This window comes from Vigna radiata, chromosome 2 (assembly GCF_000741045.1).
Source record: "Vigna radiata var. radiata cultivar VC1973A chromosome 2, Vradiata_ver6, whole genome shotgun sequence".
Classification (NCBI taxonomy): Eukaryota; Viridiplantae; Streptophyta; class Magnoliopsida; order Fabales; family Fabaceae; genus Vigna; species Vigna radiata.
Window position 1 is genome coordinate 4,286,583 of NC_028352.1, and position 23,184 is coordinate 4,309,766.

Below are 23,184 nucleotides of genomic sequence, written 5' to 3' on the forward strand. Positions count from 1 at the left end.
TAATTAATGACTCACCGGACTACTTATAATTGCAAATTGCAAATTGAGATTATACCACATCAATTACTCTTTCAACATCTTTTCTAACTTTTTCACAATTTGTAAACAACCAGTCTTATAGCAATCACAATTACCATTTTCAAAATAACTACTCTTATATTTATAGCAACACAGTAACAAATAAAAACTTACTGACTATTAATTAAACTTCCACGTAATAAAATTATATATTAAACTTGTAAATAATGTATAATTACACATAACTTTGAAAACAGCTTCAGTCTATAACTTGCACTTTGATATATGTTTTCTAAAGATTTTTGGATAACGTAATTTATGAATATTCCTTCAAGAAGTTCATATTTGGCCTATTATTACTACACTTTGAAAAATCTCTAAGCTTTTGCCAACAAAAGTGTGAACGTATGGGCAAGTAAATCAAGCAAAATGGGCCACGATGGCTTACTCAAACTCACAAACACTGTTTTTAAGCACCATATGTCAAACAAAGTCTTCAAAAATGATCTGGATACAGAAATTAATTTAGCTTTCCACAAATATAGAATCATATATTCATGTCGCAAATTCAAACATAATTAAACTCAGAAAGGACAAATTCCATGTCAAACAAAGCCAATTCTGTGCATGTATAAATTTTGTACAGCAGCTGTATATATTGGGATGAATAGTTCTTCGCAAAATAGTATATATGGTAGTTAAAGAGACTAATCAGATTAACTTAAGACGTGCATCGATCGAGCAGAAAACGTGTTAATCAAAAGTATTTTTATTTCATTGATGTATCAAATCAAATAAATAATACGTTGCTCTAACACAAAAAATAAACAACACATTAAATAATAATAATTGAACGATCAAACTAAAAATAAAGAAATAAATAGCATTACAACATATCTTCCTAAAATCGATCAAAATTTCGCCGCCTAGACTTTTTCTTTTTTATTTATTTAGGATAATATACATTAGCTTTCAAACTCGCTAATTACAGCTTTCAAGTTAAAAAAAGAATCCAGTTGCAGGGTGGAATTGATCAAAGAATATGTCGTGGTGAAAAAAAAGGCATAAAGTATACACACGAGATGTTGATTAAAACAAATAAAGTAGGTTTACCGGCTTAAAAAGTAATTATACCGAGTCAAAAAAATAATTTTTTTAAGTCTGGAGTTAACATTTGTCAATGTGCGTTAGTTTACAATAACAAGAAAATATGTCTTGTTACCTGAAGCAATTTTCACCGACGATAAAAGCATAATTTGAAGAGCATAACAAAAATAACTCATGTTTTTATAATCCGAATATATGGCATTATGATTAGGAAGAAAGAACTAAAGCTAATGATAAAGAAAGACATATTAGAGATTTCAGGAAGTGATATTGCCATTTTGACTTTATCATCTGTTTCACACTCCACAGACATAAGTTCTTGGTGAAAAGACAAACGAAATAAACAGTTTCGTCTGCTGTAACGCGCTTCTGTATATATTTGTTTAAATGTAACAGGAGCTCATTCAACCACGCCATCACCTACTCTCTTCTTGACTTTCTTCACACCAGAGGAAAATATATATGAACTCGTTTAATGGCAAACCATAACATCAAGTTGAAATGTTAAAATAATATAAATATATATTTTAAGACTTTATGCCACTGTGTCATCAAACAAAGATATCCTACCAGCAATCACCCAAGCTAAACACTATATAAAGGCTTCTAATCAATACTTCGGGAACCAAGAAAGTAACACAATAAGTGTTCTAAAGACAGCAACGTTTTCACATTCAAAGAAGATGGGAACGAGGCAATGGCCTCGTTTGATCATTGCATTCGCAATTTGCCTAATGGCTATCAGTGTTGGTGCTGATGACTATAAGCCCACCTATGGCGAACCATGGAACAATTATCAACGCCCATATCAACAACAAAAACCTCCTTATTATTACAACTCACCTCCATATTACTACAAATCACCACCACCACAATCTCCATCACCACCTCCTCCATACTACTACAAGTCTCCACCTCCACCATCTCCATCACCTCCTCCTCCATATTACTACAAGTCCCCACCACCACCATCTCCTTCACCCCCTCCACCATATGTCTATAAGTCACCACCACCTCCATCTCCATCACCTCCTCCTCCATACTACTACAAGTCCCCTCCTCCACCATCGCCCTCACCACCTCCTCCGTATTACTACAAGTCCCCACCACCACCATCTCCTTCACCCCCTCCACCATACGTGTATAAGTCACCACCACCTCCATCTCCATCACCTCCTCCTCCATATTACTACAAGTCCCCACCACCTCCATCTCCATCACCTCCTCCACCATATGTCTACAAGTCACCACCACCTCCCTCCCCATCACCACCTCCTCCATACTATTACAAGTCCCCGCCCCCACCATCTCCCTCGCCACCTCCTCCATATTACTACAAATCTCCACCCCCACCATCTCCTTCACCTCCTCCACCATACGTATATAAGTCACCACCACCTCCATCTCCTTCACCTCCTCCACCATACTACTACAAGTCCCCACCTCCACCATCTCCTTCGCCTCCTCCACCATATGTATATAAGTCACCTCCACCTCCATCTCCATCACCTCCTCCTCCATATTACTACAAGTCCCCTCCTCCACCATCACCCTCACCACCTCCTCCATATTACTACAAATCTCCACCTCCACCATCTCCTTCACCTCCTCCACCATATGTTTATAAGTCACCACCACCTCCATCTCCATCACCTCCTCCTCCATATTACTACAAGTCCCCGCCCCCACCATCACCTTCACCACCTCCTCCATATTACTACAAATCTCCTCCTCCACCATCTCCTTCACCTCCTCCACCATATGTATACAAGTCACCACCACCTCCATCTCCGTCACCTCCTCCTCCATATTACTACAAGTCCCCACCCCCACCTTCTCCCTCCCCTCCTCCTCCATACTACTACAAGTCTCCACCCCCACCATCACCTTCACCACCACCTCCATATTACTACAAGTCCCCACCCCCACCTTCTCCCTCCCCTCCTCCTCCATACTACTATAAGTCCCCGCCTCCACCATCGCCTTCACCTCCTCCACCATATTATTATAAGTCACCACCACCACCTTCACCTTCACCACCTCCTCCGTACGTATATAAGTCTCCCCCTCCACCTTCTCCATCACCTCCTCCACCGTATTACTACAAGTCACCACCTCCACCATCTCCTTCACCTCCTCCACCATATTACTATAAGTCCCCACCTCCTCCTTCACCTTCTCCTCCTCCACCATACTACCCCTACTTGTATAACTCACCCCCGCCTCCTGCATATTAAGCTTCTGGCTAAATCAATTTATTTTTTTTCCAATAAATCAAGTTGAACATTGTTGCAGTTGTTTTGTAATTACTCATTCATTAATAATAGGGTTTACACTGAAGTGGGAGTTGTATTCTTACTGTAGTGTAACCCATGCGTTTGTATTGGTTTTAATTGAGAAGTGTGTAATATATTCTCTTTTTATAAATATACATTATTACCACAGATGTTGGATTCCGTTTTCTCTTTTCATAACAAAATTACGATCACCATGAAATTCACGAATATATGCTCACAGTTCTAAATAACATTTAGATTTAGAAAAAGAAAATATAGATGAAATGCTTACAATATATATATATATATATATATATATATATATATATATATATATATATACACACATATAATCTAGGTTGGATGATTTTAAATAAACAGAAATTAATAAACAAAAACACAGTCGTGTTTTTCTGTTATTTTCATTTTTGATGTGGCATCAGAACATATTTTAATTTTTCCATTCTACTCTTAACACGTGTCAAGTCAAATAGGTTGAAAAAAACCTCAAGTCTTGCCCTAATATAAATAAGAATAAATACAGTTTGAAACTGAGTTTATGTCTATGAAATAGTACCTGTAAAAGTTGTTAAATAAGAAAGCAATAAGTTGTGTTATTTCCTAGTATGTAACCAAACATGCTATCACTGTTAAGCTGATGAATTTAGTGAAAGTGTATGTACGGAAAGTTTTGGGAGGAAAAGTGCAAAAGTTGATGGCGAGGGTTTGAAGCCAGACCATATTTTTCCTAAGTAAAATGTTTTCTTAATATTTCTTTTTCATAATTTTCTAACAATATTTTGTGGTAGGTTAGATGGAGTCGTTTTAAATATTTTTTTTAAAATAAATTTAAATACACCAATAAAATAATAATATATGATTAATTGTAAAAAAATTGTTAAAAAAATTATTAAGATATGATAATTTTTTACTAATGACAGCATCGTTCCTCTGTCAAAAAAAAAAGAAAGTGTAATCTATATTTTTTTCTACCTTTTTTATAGTTTTTATCTTATTTTTCATCTTTTTGAAGATCATAGACTATCATAAGAATATTTGCTTGGAGCACAACAAATCTACCTTATCAAATTTGTGATAAGAGTAACTTATTTTTTGCTATTTTTTTAAGTAATTTATATTTTTGGCATGTAATATATGTGTGGTTGCATGTGATTCAAGAAAACTGAAGATAAATCTTTGTTTGCTTATAGTCATTAAGATATGTTCATATCATTGATATGCGTTTTTTTTTTATATAGGTAAAATATTTTGTGGGAGATTTTGACAAAAAAAAAAATGAGTTAAAATTTCTTCCAAAGAAATGATGATTTGATTGGTATGGTTGAACTGTAATTGATTTTTTTTTTTTTTTTGAGAAATCTGATTTTGAGAAGTTGGTATGACTTTGTATTAATTTTACCTTGAGATATCATTTTGCTCAATTAGTTCTATATGGATGTATCTTTGAACTAGATTGTAGTATTGTTAACATTAGGAAGGAAAGGAAAAAAATTGTGCAAGTAGACCAATTGATGATATCATTTATTATTATACGAGCTCAAGTTTGGGATATGAACTCTCATCTTACTAGTATAAGACTGTTCTTACTCTACTTAGATTCACATAAAGGAAGATAATAGGCAATAAACGTTTATGCAGGTTTTTATATTTTTGGAGGACAATATGAAAAAGGACATTATCTTCCCAATGGTATAGAAATTTACTCCTATCATATGTGAGGATTTAATTCTTGAGATATGGTTTTAAAAAGTGAGAAGTTATATGATGGATATAGAGTATCTGAATTTAATTCAATACACAAGTCTTTCGCAAGATCTAGTTTATTTGAACAGTGGAAGTATAACAATGTGAATATGAGTCAAGTGGGTTGATGGACTTATATTCTTGAATATGATTTGTTGTGTTGTATGATGTTGATATGCATATAAAATGTTTTATAAAATTACTAGCCTTATTTTTTATATGGTTGTGGAATTCATCTATTATGATCTATTACAAGAAATTTTATAATTACTTGCAGAATTTATCAACGAATTTTATCAATGAAAATAATTTGTCAATAAATTAGAATTTGAATTATCGAAAAAATATGCGTCTGTAAAACTTTTTAGTAATCTATAATTTTTATTATAGTTAAATGCTTATAGTCAGTATATTTTATCAATGAAATGGTGCTAAATTTTTCACTTTGAATTTTGACCATTGTGATTAAACTCGTCAATAAAATTCGTCAATAATTGAATATTTTAAAATGTATTGATAATATAGAATTTTGATTATCGTGGGTAAAATAGACATCAAATTTTCCCAAATATGTTTATAAATTAATTAGAGACATGTGAGAAAAAAAAAGAAGGGAAGAAAGAGAAGAAGGAAAGAGAGGAGAAGGAGATGGAGGAACAATACAAGAAAAATTGATATTATTGACGATCAAAATCCAATGATAATGCTTAAAACCAATTGATAAATCAAAATTATTGATGAAGTGTTGTTAGCAAAAAAGTTGTCAATAAATATTTCATCAATAAAATTTATTGACGAAATAAGAATTTTGTCGGTAATTACTGATGAAAAAATCATCAATAAATTTTGTCGATAAATATCACAATTTGACTCATCTTTTTCCTCTTCTCTCCTTTTGTTTCGTCTTTTTATATCTCACTCTTCCTTCTCTCATCCGCACGGGCATTACACACCATAAGATATTTGGCTCAACTTTTTCATCTCGTTTCACCCTAAATCTCCATCTCCATCTTCTTCTAATGGAGAATGCATCTTCCTTGAGCATCACACATTAAAAACCCACCAAAGGGATTCAAACCCTATTATCCTTCATTTCCATATCTAGCGAGCTTTAACTGCTATTTAAGGTTTTGTTGTCGACATCACAAGCTTCGATTTTAGGTGAGCGTCTTCGTTTAGTGGTAGTGTCAAATTGGAGTTTCACCATGACCTTCGTTTGTGCCCTTGAAACATCCTTTCCCTCAACTTGTTGGTCGACTTCCATCACCACACTCCCTCAATAAAGTCACCTTCAATAAGGTAAAAAAAATTAAGAAGATAAACTTATTTTAATAAAAGTTAAAATACTGATTTAGTTCCTATTTTTGTTTGGTTTTATCAATTCAGTCATAATATTTTCTTGTTTAATAAGGTCTAAATTTTCATTAATTTTATTCAATTTAATCTTTTATGCTAACATCGTTTAAATAATTAAAAAATAGTGAACGATGTATGTCACGTGTGAATTTGTTTTTTTTTTTAATTTTTGGAATTTTTCTTAATTAAAAAAATATTCACGTGTCAAGTCAACATCGTGTCACGTGACAATAACAATGTCATATGTTAGGGTCAATGACACGTATCAGTATCAATGTTTTATATTTAATTTGGTCCTTATATTTGTTATTTTTATTCAATTTAGTCTCATTTTTTTATATAACATTTATATAAAAATTAAATTTGGTATTGATTTCAAAAGAGAAATGCTCTATATCCAAAAAAACTAAAATATATATGACTTAATTGGACAAAAATAACAAACCTAGAAACCAAGTTGATTATAAGACAGACACGCAATATTAACATGAGTTACTATTATTGTCACGTGACTAATGATGACTTGATACATAGACATTTTATTTTATATTTAAAAAAATAATTAAGTAAATTAAAAGTAATTAAAAAATCACAAACTGACTTACCATGTTCATATTTAATTATTTAAAGGTTTAAACCCTCTTTTGGTCCTCATATTTGTTGGTGAATCTCAAATGGATCCTCGTTTTTTAAACTATCAAAATTGGGTACATGTTGTAAAATTGAGCTAATTTTGCCTCCTCTATTAAGTTTTGAGAAATGACACTGAGAGATGCTGAGTTGTATTTAAAATAATGTGAAATTGTGTATTAAATTAATGGGTTATGTGTTCTAGAATCACCAATTCCATGTGAAAAGGTAAATTCTTGATTCTTCAGCTTCTTCACAAAATGTAACCAAAATATAGAATAAATTGGTATCTTAATCTTTACTAAATAACATATTTTTTATTTATTTTGTAAAATAATAGAAAAAAAGAAATTTATATTTCATTTATTTTGAAACGAACAATATGACATGACGCACCGCCAGAATATGGGCTACTCTACAACCCATATTTAGCTGGGCCTCTGCATAGGCCGGCCCAGACCCATATCACAGTTTGAATTTTAAAGCAGCCTTAATCCGAGACTTTCAGAAATTACCAAAAGGGCGGTTGAAGCATAATCAGCAGCGCGGCGGTTTAAGATGGCGTCGACGGCGATCGAGGAAGTACGAACTCTCTGGATTGGCGATTTGCAGTACTGGGTGGACGAGTCGTACCTCTCGCAGTGCTTCGCACACAGCGGCGAAGTGGTTTCCATCAAAATCATTCGCAACAAGATGACGGGCCAACCTGAGGGCTACGGCTTCGTGGAGTTCGTTTCTCACGCGGCGGCGGAGGCCTTTCTCCGCACCTACAACGGCACCCAAATGCCCGGTACGGAACAGACCTTCCGGCTTAATTGGGCCTCCTTCGGAGACTCTGGGCCCGACCATTCCATATTCGTCGGTGATCTCGCCCCCGATGTCACCGACTTCCTCCTCCAGGAAACTTTCCGGGCCCATTATCCTTCCGTCAAAGGGGCCAAAGTCGTGACCGACCCCGCCACTGGCCGCTCCAAGGGCTATGGCTTTGTTAAGTTCACCGACGAGACGCAGAGGAACCGCGCCATGACTGAAATGAACGGTGTTTATTGCTCCACGCGCCCTATGCGTATCAGCGCCGCTACTCCTAAAAAAAACGCTTCTTTTCAAAACCAATATGGTCCACCTAAAGGTGAGTACTGCAGTACAAGCATACAACCCTTCTTTCCGTTCACAATTATCACTTAAATCACTCTTAATTGTGGATTACTTTGCAGCAATGTATCAATTTCCTGCATATACTGCTCCGGTGACTACTGTTGAGCCAGAAAATGATGTGAATAATACCACTGTAAGTCCGATTCTCGTTGACCAATAATTTATGTGATGAGTACACCAGACATTTTATCCCTGAAAGCGTATAGTGCTGTCACAGAAACTTTTAACATGTCCTTGAATGTGCAATCCATAGGTCTCATTATAGTCCAAAATTCTAAAAAATGTGAAACTTGAATAATAATATTATGATATGTTTGAGGATGGAAATAATAATTAGTCGTAAAGTTTATGAATTTGAACGAGACATCTAGAAATTTTGACTTTTTTGAAATTTCTTTAACTTTAGGGACGGACGAGATATCATTACACACTTTCTGGAACAAGAATGGTGGATTACATTGAATGTGATTTATTGTACTCTTACTTATATCTGTTTGTAATGCAGGTTTGTATTGGTAATTTGGATCTTAATGTGACAGAGGAGGAGCTTAAGCAAACCTTTATGCAATTTGGAGATATTGTGTCGGTCAAAATTTATGCGGGCAAAGGATACGGTTATGTTCAATTTGGAACTAGGTTTTGTTTTTTACCCTTAAACTTTAACATGTGAATCTTTATGGGGTTGCTCTAATATTTCGAAACTCAAAGGATAAATGATATGATTTTGACTGTTGCTACCCCTTTCCAAGGCAATAAGTTTCATGTGGCCTGATGTCATGTTACTCTGCATCTTATGAGGTCTTTCATCAATCTTAGTTTCTTCTCCTTCTGCTTTTTCTTGTTATTGATTAGCCTTTTAACCTCTTCCATGGCTTTTGTCTGTAGAGCCTCTGCTGAAGATGCGATTCAGAGGATGCAGGGAAAGATAATAGGTCAACAATTGATCCAAATTTCTTGGGCTAGCACCTTGACAGCTAGACAGGTGAAATTTCATTTGGAAATGATTCATGTTTTTGACAAAATGACTGTTTGGTTTGTCATGGTGACACTGGCCTGTGTGGCACATTTGTCATGCATAATTCATTTTTATTTTAATTGAAAATATCATGGCAATGTATTCAACTTATTCAGTCTTCCGAAATTTCTATGTTGGTAACACACGTGTATAGATTTTTTATGGCATTTATTCGTTTGTAATGTTTTGGGTTATTTGGCCCTCAAAATTTAATCTTTGGCCGAGCTCAATTGGTATGGTGTGATCCATGTAATTGACCTTGCCTAACTGGGCAATCATGATATTATGATGCCTATGAAGGTCTGTTCAGCTGGTAGGATTTGGAGAATTTCAATAACAAGGAATTAAGGTATGCTCCAGCTTGAGGACTTTCATCCCTTCCCCTCCCCTCCCCATACTATTTTCATTCACCCGAGGAAAAAGGTAACATTGTGATTATATGTGCTGAGACAAGGAAAGATAATGAGAAATATAAACACTGACTCAAAGCTCGGTGGTTTTGGTTAAAGTTAAGAGGACACTGTATGATTTAATGATAGCTGTAGCAGTTACATGTGAATGCTCTGTTTGTAGACCAAGAGTATGATTGCATTTCAGTTAGGAAATTAAGTTGAGTTGGATTCAACTCAATTGAAGAAAGAAAAGCAGCTCCACGTCAAACATGTTGGCACAAAAATTTAATAGAAATTTAAAGTGAGACTAGAAAAATTATTTAAACAATATAATGAAGAAACTGTACTGCTTTGGGGGCTTAGCTTTTTGTACTGGATCCCATACCTTAATGAGCTTTCATCACTCTGAAATATGTATAAAGTTTTACATTAATGATTTTGAGATTCTCTTGTTGTGATAAATATAAGATTATCTGATCTGCTCTTAGTTAACTTATATGTGGATTCATTTTTATTGTTTGTTAGACGTGTAATTATGCTAGCTCTAACAAAAAAAAGTTGAAACAATTCTAGGATGTACCCAGTGGCTGGGGCGCTCAGATGGACCCAAATCAATGGAATGCCTATTATGGATATGGACAGGGTTACGAGGCATATGTTTATGGTGCGGCTCATGATCCCTCCTTGTACGCATATGGTGCATACGCTGGTTATGCTGCACAATACCCTCAACAGGTAAATTTACATATAAATGTTACGGAAGAGAGTATTTTTGGGGATTCTCATACATATTGGTTGCTTATTATTCAGGTTGAAGGTGGTCAGGACATGTCAGTATCTATGCCTGTGGAGGAGTCGTATGATCCCCTGGCATTGCCTGATGTTGACAAGTAAACTTCTTGCCCCCCTTTTTCTCTTCCTTTTCAATTTAAAAGCTATAAAAACCTTAAAAAGAATATATATTTGCTTTCACCAAAAGAAAAAAATTAATATATTGGCTCATTATGTGTTTCTGACGGATCCTTGGTTGCTTTGCCAGATTGAATGCTGCATATCTTTCGACGCATGGAAGTTCCATTTTAGGACGGTCCCTTTGGCAGAGAACTTCGAAATCTTTACAGCAAGCATAGGATCTGTTTGTATTGCCTGGTCAATTTTATGCATGAAGGCTTCGTATTGCGGGTCATAAAATTTTTTGTTTGTTTCAATGAGTGGAATAGCATGTTGATTATAGTTCGATGGTAGTATTTGAGATAATTCTGAATATTCAGCATTTGGATTTTAGTTCAGGACGAGTTTTATTAGTGTCATGATTTTCAGAACTTGTATTATATGCCCTTTTCATCAATCTGCGTTTCTTAAATTTGCATGCTTATTTTCTCCATATTTTCCCACGGCAGCTACAAAACAACAAATTCATTACACTTGGTTAATAGTCGTGTAGAGTCTGAGGCAGCGATGTTGCTCATATCTGTGTTTATTTTCTTGATTGGATGGAAATTGGTATCTCTCAATCACACTTATTTTTTTTGGTTAAATTTATAAAAAGTTCTAAATTTTTGTAGATTTCACATCACACTTAATATTGTTTCTTAAGTTTTGATATTTTTGGTTCGTACGCAATAGTGAGATGATCCTTTTGAGAATTAAGTGAGTCTAAGTTTTATATTGGTTAGAAATAAAAAAATATAACATCATGTAAGGTTAAAAATTTATTAATACATTATTTTACGGTTTGTTTTGAATTAAGTGTGGTGTTAATTTTTTATCTGTTTGGACTCAAATCTCGAAGATTGAAGTGTGTATAAAAAAACACTTTTACCATTCAATTTAATTGTTTTCTGAATAATAGAAAAATTTATAAAAATGAATGAACATTAACTACTTTGGGATGGTTAATTATTTATATTTATACCAGTTTTATTCAATTTTTGTCAATGTGGGACTTATAGGAAGGTTTGTACGGGTTTGAAGCTTTAATAATGGAGTAACTTTTACTTTGGCCTAATTCTTGTATTTTGGTAAGTGATTATATTACTGATCCAACGTTCTTAACATGTTCTGTATACTTTTGAATAAATTCTATCTAACAAAATCACTGTTTATATAAGGCATGTTTCTGATTTTTCTGAATCACTATTATCAATTCTTATTGAGAAGTTTTTATTTTAATTATAGTGTTTTTTTTCCATCATTTTGTTTTTATTTCCCTAATATTTATATTTTCTATTCGCCAAACTCACGGCTGAAGCAAGTATTGCAAAAACAGTTTGAGATGATGATGAAAATAAATGTCCATGTGCTGGTAAAGAAGAAAGTTGGTACATTTAATGACACTGAATTCGAGTAGATTCAACGGTGTAGGTGCTAAGAGAATGCTCATAAAGATGGCTTTTTCGGGAATTCAATTATTGATACTGTTGCTGAGTAGTATGAGAATAATTCAAATAAATACAATTTAAAAGTAACAAATATTTTGAAACGATAAGACTGCTAATTCGGATATTTATTTTATTTTAATGACATAAATATTTTTCTAATTTTTAAACTTAAATACTTTAAATTATTTTTTTATTTCAAATTTTAATAAAGTTTATTCATCAAACTTTGAAATATATATGTATATATATTTCTAATCCTAATGTAAGAATTTTCTATGTAATATTATTTAAACTGTTTATACCATTTAACGTGTTTTAACATATTAATGTAGAATACATTTATTAGATTAAAATGATTATATTGATTTATTTTTAAAATTTGGAAATTAAAATTTATGATAATAACTAATTTTAACTTTAATTGTACGTTTAAATTATAAACGATAGACGTATTTAGTTCCATTTTTAATCAAATGATAAAATAAAAACTTGAGTAATCGATCAATGGTAAAGTTTGTTTTACCATAAAACATCAATTTAATTAATAATACCCTTAAAGTGATAATTATTTTAGTGCCTGCCATAGGATTAATATTGTTGAATAATTTGCTGTTTATTATTACTATCAAATAAACCAAATTTATCAATATCTAATTTGAATAATAGTTGTTAAATTCAGAAAACCTAATATAGTAAGATTTGTTTTGCTGACTAATGGTCACTACTATCCTCTGTTTATATATATATATATATATATATATATATATATATATATATATATATATATATATATATATATATATATATATATATATATTACTTCAGTAAATTGACATTTAAAAAAAAGAGAGAAGAAAGTGATTTTTTTTTTTCTTTTTTTGTTATTCTGTTGTTGAAAAGAAAGTATGTCATTTTTTCTGTCTCTCAAATGAGTAAGTTTCTTCTGTTTTTTTGTTTCTGTTCCTGCCACAGGTACAAACTTAAAATACAAGTACCATAAATCTGAAAGGTGGGAAAGGCTGAAATCTTATGGCCATAATTGTTGAGACCCTACGATATAGTAAAATTACGATACGTTTCATAAATCTAATCGACAAAAATAACAATATTGTCAGAAACTAGCGGAGAGGAAAAAAAAAGAAATAGTAGGATTTTACATTTATTGTATATATATTATAAAGATAAAAAATTAATATTTAAAATAATGTAAAAGATAAAGAAAAACTATTAGAATATAATAGAATCAAGATACATTTTCTATTTGAACTTAATTAATTAATATTAGTTTAAATGAAATATTTTCATTCAATAGTTCCGAAATTCAAAAATTCAGGTAGAAAACAACAAGGTTACTTGGATCCTTTAACTCAATTTTTAGTATCTTTATAGTTCACTTCTTCCCCATACCACAAGAGAAAAGAAAAATGAAAAAACTATCACTAAAGCACTCCAAGCAATACTTATCATATCCATGTAAATTATGTCTCCTATCTCTATAAATATGAAGGAATTATTTTATTATTTTTTCAAATTGACTATTCTATTATCTTTTTTGTATTATTCGCTAAAAATACTATAATAGTGGAATTGTTGTTACAAAGTAAAAAAAGAATTTTGGACTAACATCATGGACGAAAAACAAGAATTTGTTCTATTTATTAGAACATTTAAAAAGTTTTTTTTATTATTTTTTGTAAAATCGAAAAACACGAAACATAAAAGAAATTATAAGAATTAAGTAAATAAGTGTTACTACGAGGTGGGAACAATAAGATTTTTCTTTTATCCCCTCATTTTCTTATTCATAAAGATTTCATAAAAAAAAAAAATCTTCTTTCTATTTGAAATAATCCCTTAAATGTCTTTTTTATTAGATTTTAGAATCAAAACTTTTTTATTTTATTAGAATATACAATATGAAAATTTAAAGAATACTATTTTTAATATTATGAAAGCAAATGAGCCAAAATAAAACTATTAAGTCTAATTTATATAAAGAATATTGATAAAATGTGAAAATACTCGTCAATTTTCAATTCAATTAGTTTGTATAACAGGTTTTTCTTCTGCCTTTTATCTCCCTACAAATGAAATTTTCTATCGGACTTATTTTTAATCTAATGGTTTAAACCATTTAGTTGTCCCTATTTTTGGGAGGTTTTCCCATTTTGATCCCCGTCTTATTAGAATCCCCAATTGAGTCCCTATAAGTGCTAATTTCAATCAATTAAGCCCCTGCCGTTAAATTTAGGTAACGGGGTTAACTTTTTTGCACAGCTGAAAGGATGACCTGTTAATTTCTGTAAACGTGGCCTATTTAGAGTTGAAACGTGACATGAATTAGAGTTGAAATTGATTGAAATTAGCACTTATGGGACTCAATTCATGCCACGTTTCAACTCTAAATAGGCCACATTTATAGAAATTAACAGGTCATCCTCCCAGCTGTGCAAAAAAGTTAATCTCGTTAACTAAATTTAACGACAGGGGCTTAATTGATTGAAATTAGCACTTATAGGGACTCAATTGGGGATTCGAATAAGACGGGGATCAAAATGGAAAAACCTCCTAAAAATAGGGACAACAAAATGGATTAAACCTAATCTAATCTAATAAAAGACCCAGTCAAGAGACAAACACTACAATAGTTGTGTAGTGAAAGAACTATTATTTCTAAAATTATTGATTCTTTTTCACTACTAAAATCTTTCCTTAAATCCGAGATAAATATTTATAACATTTTTCAGAACAAACAAACTACTAATGTTTAAAATTTAAAATCAAACACAATTTTCAAGACTCTTTTCTTACTTCTATTAGAAAAAAAAATTTCTAAAAAAAATAATACAATCTTTCATTTCAAGTTTCTTATCGACTACGTGACACCTGGATTTAAACAATGTTAAATAAATATAAAAGATTTGTTCACGTGATAAAATATTGAGTTTTAATATTAAAAAAATAAAAAAAAATTGTGTATGCTAAAATATAATTTTTGGTAAAAAAATATTATTTAATGATTATATTGGTCTGTCTTTTTGACACGTTTCCCAATCTTTAAAAGAAGTGTAAACATAAACTTTGTAATGATAAAATCCATAAAACAAAATGAACAATAACACATATTATTATATATAAATTATTAAAATAAAACTACAACACTAATACTAAATTTAACAATATAAATTCTTTTTAAAAGAACTGAATGTGAATTTTATTCATAAACTAATTGGAGTTCAGTATGACAACCAGATAAGGTCAAATAAAGCTGCATAAGAATTTAATATAGGGAAATTTGTTAACCACAAGTACGGATTATTAATTGCACATGGAACAATTTTTATTGGACTTTATAAGAAAAGAAAAAAAGGAAAACATTACAATTTTCTGGTTTTTCACAAGAAACAAATGACAGTGTGTATTGTTTCTCATATTTGTAAGATGCTATATATATATAGCTACATATGATTTGCAAATAAGCCTTTTGATGATCTCTTTAAGCCCAGCATGACAAGGAGCATCCCCAGATAATCATAATTGTAACACTCTTCAAGTAGTTGCAACTTATTTAGTGTCCATGGAGGATATCTAAACCAGAAATCAGTGAGAAAACTTCTTCTTACTATTGCCTTCTGGTGGCTAAATGTGTCAAAGGAGAACTTCCCATGGTACATGCCAAACCCACTTTCTCCCACTCCTCCAAATGGAAGAGAATCAGCTGCATACTGCACAGACAAGCAAACAAAGAAAAATAACAAGATTAATGAAACCATGCAAAGAGATTTTCCAATGAAATGATGGTAGATAGTGTAGTTAGTACTTGTAGTATTGCATCATTGAAAGTTAAACTGCCAGATGATGTTTCAGATATCATTCTTCTCTCTAGGGTTTTGTTTTTTGTGAAGACATAAAGGGCAAGAGGCTTAGGCCTACTCCTTATGAATCTAATACTGTCTTCAATCTTCTCTACCTGCAAATTAATACCAGAAAAAAGAAAAGAAAATGACATTGGCCAAGTTGGAAAATATTTTTAGATTCATGGTAGGGTTGTGTGCATGAAGGTTACAGTAATAATTGGAAGTAATGGTCCAAAAATCTCTTCTGACATAATTGCTGCGTCCAGTGGGGGATCCACCAAGATGGTTGGCTCAATAAATCTGCACGAATTCACAGGTAACAGTTTTGGGCTAAGTAAATATGCACTTTTCTGGTCTATTCTAATTGCAGGAAAATGAGTAATTAAGAATCTTTGGTATTTTCTATAGCAGAAATACAGTTATTGTGAAAGAAAATGTAGCTGAAGAAGGGAAGAGTGTTAGTTAATTACAAGTTTTCTTCGTCCACTGAGCCACCATAAACCACTGATTCTTTGACCATTTTATCAGCAAGAAGGTTGTTCAATCTAGAGAAGTGGTGTTTGTTAACTATCCTGGTGATAGTTTTGGAACGTTGAGGGTTTTCTCCAAACATTTTCTTGATCCAGACCTTCATCAGTTCCACCTAAAAGAAACAAGAATAAGCTAACACCAAACATCATAGGAAACAAAGATCAAAGATCAAAGATCAGTGAACATGAAAAAGTTCAAGGGATGAAGGTACCAGTTTTGAGCAATACTTATTTTCCACCAGGACATAATCAATGGCTATGCATGCTTGACCAGCACAAGTCCCAAATTTTCCCACAATAATTCTCTTCACAGTGGTCTCTATATCCCAGGAAGATGAAAGGGAGTCAACAACAGCAGGGCATTTTCCACCCAGCTCCAAAGTCACAGGAGTCAAATTCTTCACAGCAGCAGACATAACAATCCGCCCCACACGTGCACTTCCTGCCATTAGTTTTTACAACGATTGAAGAAAACATTTTCTTCTGTTAAAAGAGAGAGAAATAGTACAATTTGTTTGTCTTCTTAGTTAAAAGTGGTTTTGGTTATAAACAATAGAAGATTAAAATCACTGCTCATAAAGTATATAAAGACTGAGATTAATAATTTTGTCCAAAAATAGAGTCACCTAATTAATTAAGACAGACAAAACCCATTTACCTGTGAAGAAGATTTTGTCCCATCTTTGCTCTAGTAGTTGTTGGGTCTCTTGTGGTCCTCCTTGGATCACCTTAATGGCTTTATTGTCCAAATAAGAGGTGAGACTGGAAAAGAGAAGAGAAGAAGAAGCTGGAGACAACTCTGAAGGCTTTAAGATTGCCACGTTTCCCGCAGCTATTGCTCCAATAAGCGGCTCCAAGGATAGTCCTACGTTTGCATAAATCAACAGAATGAGCACACCACAATAATATCTTCATATTTTTCTCATAAATGTTTCTGAGGTTAATTAACTCACCAAATGGAAAATTCCAAGATGAAATAATGAGGACCAAACCAAGTGGTTCTGAAACAATTTCTGCACTGGTGAACAACGCTACTTGTGGCAATTCAGCCTATCAAAATGATCAATTTGGCGGCTAGTTACTTCATATGTATATTCTCACAGGGTCATCTTCAAATATTTGAAAGGATGTATAGCCATGTATCTTACCTTTTTGCCTGACATCCAAGCTTTCAAAGACTTCAATGCCAGATTTAAGGTCTTGATCAAAGTCCCTATCTGCGACCATTATATTTCATTGATGATTTCCAACCATTTCTTCCACGTAGCGAAAATAGCTTTCAATATATACAATAAGAGAAGGATATGTGAAAAGATACCTCGTCTCTGAAAGCTTCAAGTTGATGTTTCCCAAGATCCTGCATAAGGGCCTCCATGATATGTTGTTGTTTTTCCATGAGGAAGCAACGCAAGGCTTTGAGCTGAGACTCTCTCCAAGATGCTTGCTTAGTCTTTCCGCTCTCGTAATACTCCCTCATGTCATTGAGGTCTCTGTGGAAGCTTGAGATGATCTCCATGGCCCTTTGGGGTGCAGCTGCTTAAGCTCTCTGCAACAAGTATTTATACTCCAAAAACTTCTTTTAACAACACTTTTTTAACAACTTATTAATAACGTATACGTAACAATTTGTCATTGGTCCGTTTTAAATATTTTTTAAATATAAATTTAAATAGATTAATAAAATAATTACCCGTTATAAAAAAAAGAAAAAGTTTTTTAACAACTTTTTGACAACGCATACGTGGCAGCTTGTAATTGATCCGTTTTAAACATTTTTTTAAACATAAATTCAAATAGACCAATAAAGTGATGACACGTATACCGTTGTTAAAAAGTGTTGTAAAAATATCATCATCCAAAAAAAAAAAGTTATAAAAAAGTGTTGTTAGAATATATGATTGTCCATTTATATTTGCTCAACTAACTTCATCACTTCAATATGGAAACTTAGTTTGGCTTTCATAAAGGGGAAAGGGCCCTCTGCATTCTGTCACTCACATGATTTTTGTCATACACCAATCAAAGGGTTGCACATAACTTCAGAAAATAAGATAATACCCTGCTACGTGCTGCACTTAATTACCATGCTTCGCATTATTTTCTTACGAACATGATATATTAACAATTTTTTTATCAAACTTTTTAATATTCGGATTCGATAATATGTCACTATTTTATTGTTCCAAATATTTGAAATGAAAATATTTATAAAATAGTTGTAAAAAAAAATTGATAAGAATATATTTCCTTTTTCTGCCTCCTGAGTTTACTTCAATTTTTACTGGGGATATGAGTTTGAGGTCAATAGTCCAGTTTTGTTTGAAAGTTGGTTATGCAAAAAATACTATTATATTAAAATTAATAAAGATTCCTCAACTCACTAGAAAGATGGTTTAAATGACTTTTTAGCTCAATAATAAAAAATATTGTTCATGTGTCTTATTCATTCATTAAGTACGTTTTTAGTGAATTGGTTATACTGGTATTATTATATAAATAGGAATTTTGTATTATTGGTTGTGATTAATATTTGACTTACTACTTGAACACTGTGAGAGAAAAAAAAAAGAACATGCCATTGATTATATCGTATTATAGTGAATTATATCATGTCATTGAATATATCATATTATAGTGAATTATATCATAGCTTTGTACTTTGAAATTCATTAATAATATTTCAATTGAATCACGTTAATTTTGTATGGAATTGATTTTTGTTCTTTCTATATTTAATAAGATTAGAATTTTTTTTATTGTTCATTAGTGTGGTAGATAATTTATAGTGAATTTTCTTAAAGAGTTGTTCTTAATATGATATAAGTTAAATTCTCTTTTGTTTAATTGATAAGTAATAGTATTTTAATATAGATAAATATTATTTTTATTGAAAATAATATAGATGAGTCTAAATCTTATATATAATAAAAATGACAAAGTTATATACATATAAAAAATTATAAATTTATTTTTTTAAAGTAAGTTTATATACAGATAAAAAAATTATAAATTTAATATTTTAAAGTGATATCAAATTTTATTTGAATTGTACTGATATCAATTTATATAATATCAATCACATGCACCCTCAAGAAAAAACGTTATACTCTAATATATATTTTACAAATAGTATATCTTATAATATACATAAAGAATGAATTTAAATAATTTTGTATGAATATTTATTTTTAGTTTAAATATATTATTTAAAATTTGAAAATGATAAAAAAGATGCAGCACACGTAGTTGGTGGTTAATAAAAAGTGATGGTGATGGTGCAGTTAATGAGAGCTGTTAAGGTAGGCTTCATCATTCTCATCATGTGTCTTGGAAAATGGATCATATTAGAAAATTTATGAGATGCTTCTAAACAATACAATATATGATCTCAGTCAATTTTTTAAATCTTATGAGTACATGTATTTTTATCATTTATTAAATTAAAAAAAAAATAGCAATACTCTAACTATATATTATGTAAAATTTATTTTTAGGTGACCTGAATTTAAGTTTATTAAATTCAAAATGAAATGACAGTAATAATACTCAATTATGTATTATTATATATATAGGTGGTGGCAATAGACTATAGAATCTTGTAAATTTTGGGTTGATTGTCCCCATGTAGTGTGGTCCTGTTTAAGTGAAATAAATGTATTTGGTTGTAGTTCGTATCTAAGATCATTAAATGCATTCTCAGAGATAATTCTGGAAAGTGTGTATAAAAAGTGTTCTTCATAACATAACTTATATGTAAAGGAAGTCTAATATAATAGAAACATGCAAATAGAAGTGTATTTTTCTTGAGTTGAATTTATTTTACTTAAATTAAGCATGTAAAAAAATTTACTTTTTTGATAGAAATGTTTGAAGAATTTTAAAAGTACACATTTTCTTTTTACAATATTTATCTTGAATTAAAAGTACATTTTAAATTTAATTCAACATTACAAAACACATTCTAAAATACAAAATTTATATTATATATTATAAATTGATTTTATTTCTAATTAATTCGATATATATATATATATATATATATATATATATATATATATATGGTTAAATATGTTTTGTTCCCTTAATTTTTAGTGAAAATTAGAATTAGTTCCTCTTCAAAACTTTAGTCTAATTTAGTCCCCCAACTTTAGAAATGTATGAATTCAGTCATTTTAACTAAATTTTGTTAGATTTATTTGTTTCAAGAACGTTTCAGGATAGTATTTGGGTTGTTTACACTGTTTAACACATTTTTGCTTAAATGTTAATTGAAAAACGCGTTTGAAACAACAAATCAAATTAACAAAATTTGGTTAAAAAGACTAAATTCATAAATTTTTAAAGTTAGAGGAGTAAATTAGGTCAAAGTTTTGAAAAAAGACTAATTCTAATTTTAACAGACCAAAAACATATTTAACCCTAATATATATATATATATATATATATATATATATATATATATATATATATATATATATATATATATACTTATTTATTTATTTATTTAAACCATGATTATGATATTATGTTAAAAGGTGAATTTAAAATCTAATTTAATTTTATAAAATTAATTTGTAATTTTCACTTAAACTAAAATATATTATAAATTAATCATTGATGGAAAATTTCTAATAATTTCATAATAACTAATTTAAAAATCTATCCTAATATAGAAAAGAAGATATTAAAATAATACTCTGTTTGGTTGACAAACATCCTAAACATTAGTTTTTTAATCATTTAACATTTTTAATTTCTTTTTTTATATTTATTTTGTTGTAACATGTATTATTTTATTATTTTATCCATTTATTTTATATAAGTTACAATATAGATATTTTTATTATTGAATATTCTTCATATTTTAGTATGAAAAATTTAAATTATTATTACTTAATAAATAATATATATATATATATATATATATATATATATTTAAAATGAACCATCAAATATAACTTATATGAAATTCTATAAAGACGGTCTATATAAAATTAGATGGAATTTACAATATACATTAGATGAGTTTAGGAATACATATTATACTGATTTATCTATATATTACTTAGACAAGTATTTTGTGCATAAAACATAAAAATAGTTTATTATATGTATTAATTAGACGAGTCTAAGAATACACACGAAGTGAGTCTATTCATACACTAAATGAGTCTTGCAACACACATTAAATGTATTTGTCCATACACTGATTAAATGAGTCTAGAAATATTCTTTAGACAATTTTATCCATACATATATTATGAGTTTATTAATACACATTAGATAGCTCTACCTATTCTTTTATTAGACATGTTTTGTAATACACATAAGTATATATACATATTGATTAGATAAGTCTAACATTAGATATTAGATGAATCTGTCAATGCATTGATTATACGAGTGTAAGAATATACATTCAACCAATATAATCATACACTTATTTGTATCTATAACCAATATATTTAATATATTTTTACATAATCTATTTTTTATATTTTTATATTTTACTTTATATTTTTTTACATATTATATCTTTTTTAAATTTATAAATAATTTTTCATACTAATTTAATTTAAAAGTTAACTATAAATTTAAAAATATTTTTATTTTCTTCTCAATTTTTAAATATCTTTTAATGTAATATATATTTATTAACATAAAAAAACACATAAAGAATAAAGAATAAAGAATAGTAAACACAAATGTAAAAGTAATATAATACTAAAAAAAATGTACATCAACGCTTCTAAATCAAGTTAATACCTCGGGAAAAGAATCTGTTGTGTTTAACCATCATTAGTCATTATTTTGAGATTGCAATAAAGTTTGCGGTTCAGAAGAGTGACGCGTAGTACTAGCCCATCTGGACAACCATTATTAGCATAAATGTTTGACAATGACACCAGAATGGTGCAAAGTAATTCCACTTATTATTTTACCACTTTATCATTCTCATTCTTCCTTATTTTTAAATTCAATTTTTATATTTTAGACCAAGAAATAACTTTAACTTCGTTATATATAAATTTAGTTATTACACCAGCATCTAATTAGAAATCGTCATGTGAAACAATGTTACATTTTACTGTGATTTTCATGAAAGTCGTACTAATAATAAATTCTGTTAATAATTAATGGTGTAACATGTTTCACATTGACAATATATGAATTCTAAAATTATAATGTATTAAAAGTATTATATATAGATATATTTGTTCCCCTACTATAATAATGGATGCGTGGAAGTAAAACAGGTTTAGGCAAAAGCCTAGCAATTAAAACTACAACTATATATATGAGAGCTGTAGGCATCCCAACATCATCTAAGAATGAGAGTTGCATTAAATAGAAGCATTGTCATCACCTTCTACACACTCACACACACTGCTGAGATAAGAATCCAGCAACGTCACCACTGTTTCAATACTTATTCCAAAGAGAGAAAGCTCAGTTTTATATTGCCCATAAGGAAACATTTATTAGAAAGGAAAGGATGACAGTTTTCTTAATGTCTTTTCTAAATTTTTTTTTTTGTTATTGGTTAATTATATTAGAAAGAAGAAAGTTATTGGGCATTTTGTAAATTTTCAATAAATTTAATAGAATGTGTTGAATAAGAATGTATTATAAAAAGTCTATGCAAGTTAAGTTTCTATAACAAACTGTAAAAAAGAAAAAAAAAAAAATAGGCTACTTTATT

General features: G+C 30.4%; 3 protein-coding genes across 5 annotated transcripts; 2 read left to right on the top strand and 1 right to left on the bottom strand.

Moving 5' to 3' along the window:
- The first annotated feature begins 1,762 nt into the window (after positions 1–1,762).
- LOC106776870 (extensin-2) lies at positions 1,763–3,581 on the top strand. 2 transcript variants are annotated; one of them, XM_014664343.2, is made up of 2 exons: positions 1,763–2,784; positions 2,977–3,581. In XM_014664343.2, the coding sequence occupies exons 1-2, from the start codon at positions 1,809–1,811 to the stop codon at positions 3,360–3,362; spliced, it is 1,362 nt and encodes a 453-aa protein (XP_014519829.1). In that variant the 5' UTR covers positions 1,763–1,808; the 3' UTR covers positions 3,363–3,581. The 2 variants fall into 2 exon arrangements, with proteins under 2 accessions (XP_014519829.1, XP_014519823.1); XM_014664337.2 differs by having other exon boundaries at positions 1,763–3,581.
- A 114-nt stretch (positions 3,582–3,695) lies between these two features.
- Positions 3,696–18,028, bottom strand: LOC106777172 (aldehyde dehydrogenase family 3 member F1). 2 transcript variants are annotated; one of them, XM_022778414.1, is made up of 10 exons: positions 17,800–18,028; positions 17,630–17,698; positions 17,435–17,531; positions 17,140–17,346; positions 16,694–16,923; positions 16,422–16,594; positions 16,161–16,251; positions 15,915–16,064; positions 15,551–15,819; positions 3,696–3,724 (listed from the first exon to the last, which is right to left on the bottom strand). In XM_022778414.1, exons 1-9 carry the CDS (start codon positions 17,995–17,997, stop codon positions 15,553–15,555), a joined length of 1,482 nt encoding a protein of 493 aa, XP_022634135.1. In that variant the 5' UTR covers positions 17,998–18,028; the 3' UTR covers positions 3,696–3,724; positions 15,551–15,552. The 2 variants fall into 2 exon arrangements, with proteins under 2 accessions (XP_022634135.1, XP_014520200.1); XM_014664714.2 differs by lacking the exon at positions 3,696–3,724 and having other exon boundaries at positions 15,393–15,819.
- Positions 7,650–11,082, top strand: LOC106776042 (polyadenylate-binding protein RBP47B'). The gene is made up of 7 exons (XM_014663342.2): positions 7,650–8,280; positions 8,366–8,439; positions 8,812–8,942; positions 9,192–9,288; positions 10,287–10,448; positions 10,524–10,603; positions 10,753–11,082. Exons 1-7 carry the CDS (start codon positions 7,710–7,712, stop codon positions 10,841–10,843), a joined length of 1,206 nt encoding a protein of 401 aa, XP_014518828.1. The 5' UTR covers positions 7,650–7,709; the 3' UTR covers positions 10,844–11,082.
- Positions 18,029–23,184: the final 5,156 nt, after the last annotated feature.

What these genes read in the sequence shown, in the direction of transcription:
- LOC106776042 (XM_014663342.2), top strand. Translation starts at nt 7,710, where the DNA reads ATGGCGTCGACGGCGATCGAGGAAGTACGAACTCTCTGGATTGGCGAT. An exon ending in TATGTTCAATTTGGAACTAG is followed by an intron (nt 8,943 to 9,191) that starts GTTTTGTTTTTT and finishes TTTTGTCTGTAG; the next exon opens with AGCCTCTGCTGAAGATGCGA. An exon ending in GCACCTTGACAGCTAGACAG is followed by an intron (nt 9,289 to 10,286) that starts GTGAAATTTCAT and finishes AAACAATTCTAG; the next exon opens with GATGTACCCAGTGGCTGGGG.
- LOC106776870 (XM_014664337.2), top strand. Translation starts at nt 1,809, where the DNA reads ATGGGAACGAGGCAATGGCCTCGTTTGATCATTGCATTCGCAATTTGC.
- LOC106777172 (XM_022778414.1), bottom strand. Translation starts at nt 17,997, where the DNA reads ATGGAGATCATCTCAAGCTTCCACAGAGACCTCAATGACATGAGGGAG. An exon ending in ATCTTGGAATTTTCCATTTG is followed by an intron (nt 17,347 to 17,434) that starts GTGAGTTAATTA and finishes ATGCAAACGTAG; the next exon opens with GACTATCCTTGGAGCCGCTT. An exon ending in TCAATGATGCAATACTACAA is followed by an intron (nt 15,820 to 15,914) that starts GTACTAACTACA and finishes TTGTCTGTGCAG; the next exon opens with TATGCAGCTGATTCTCTTCC.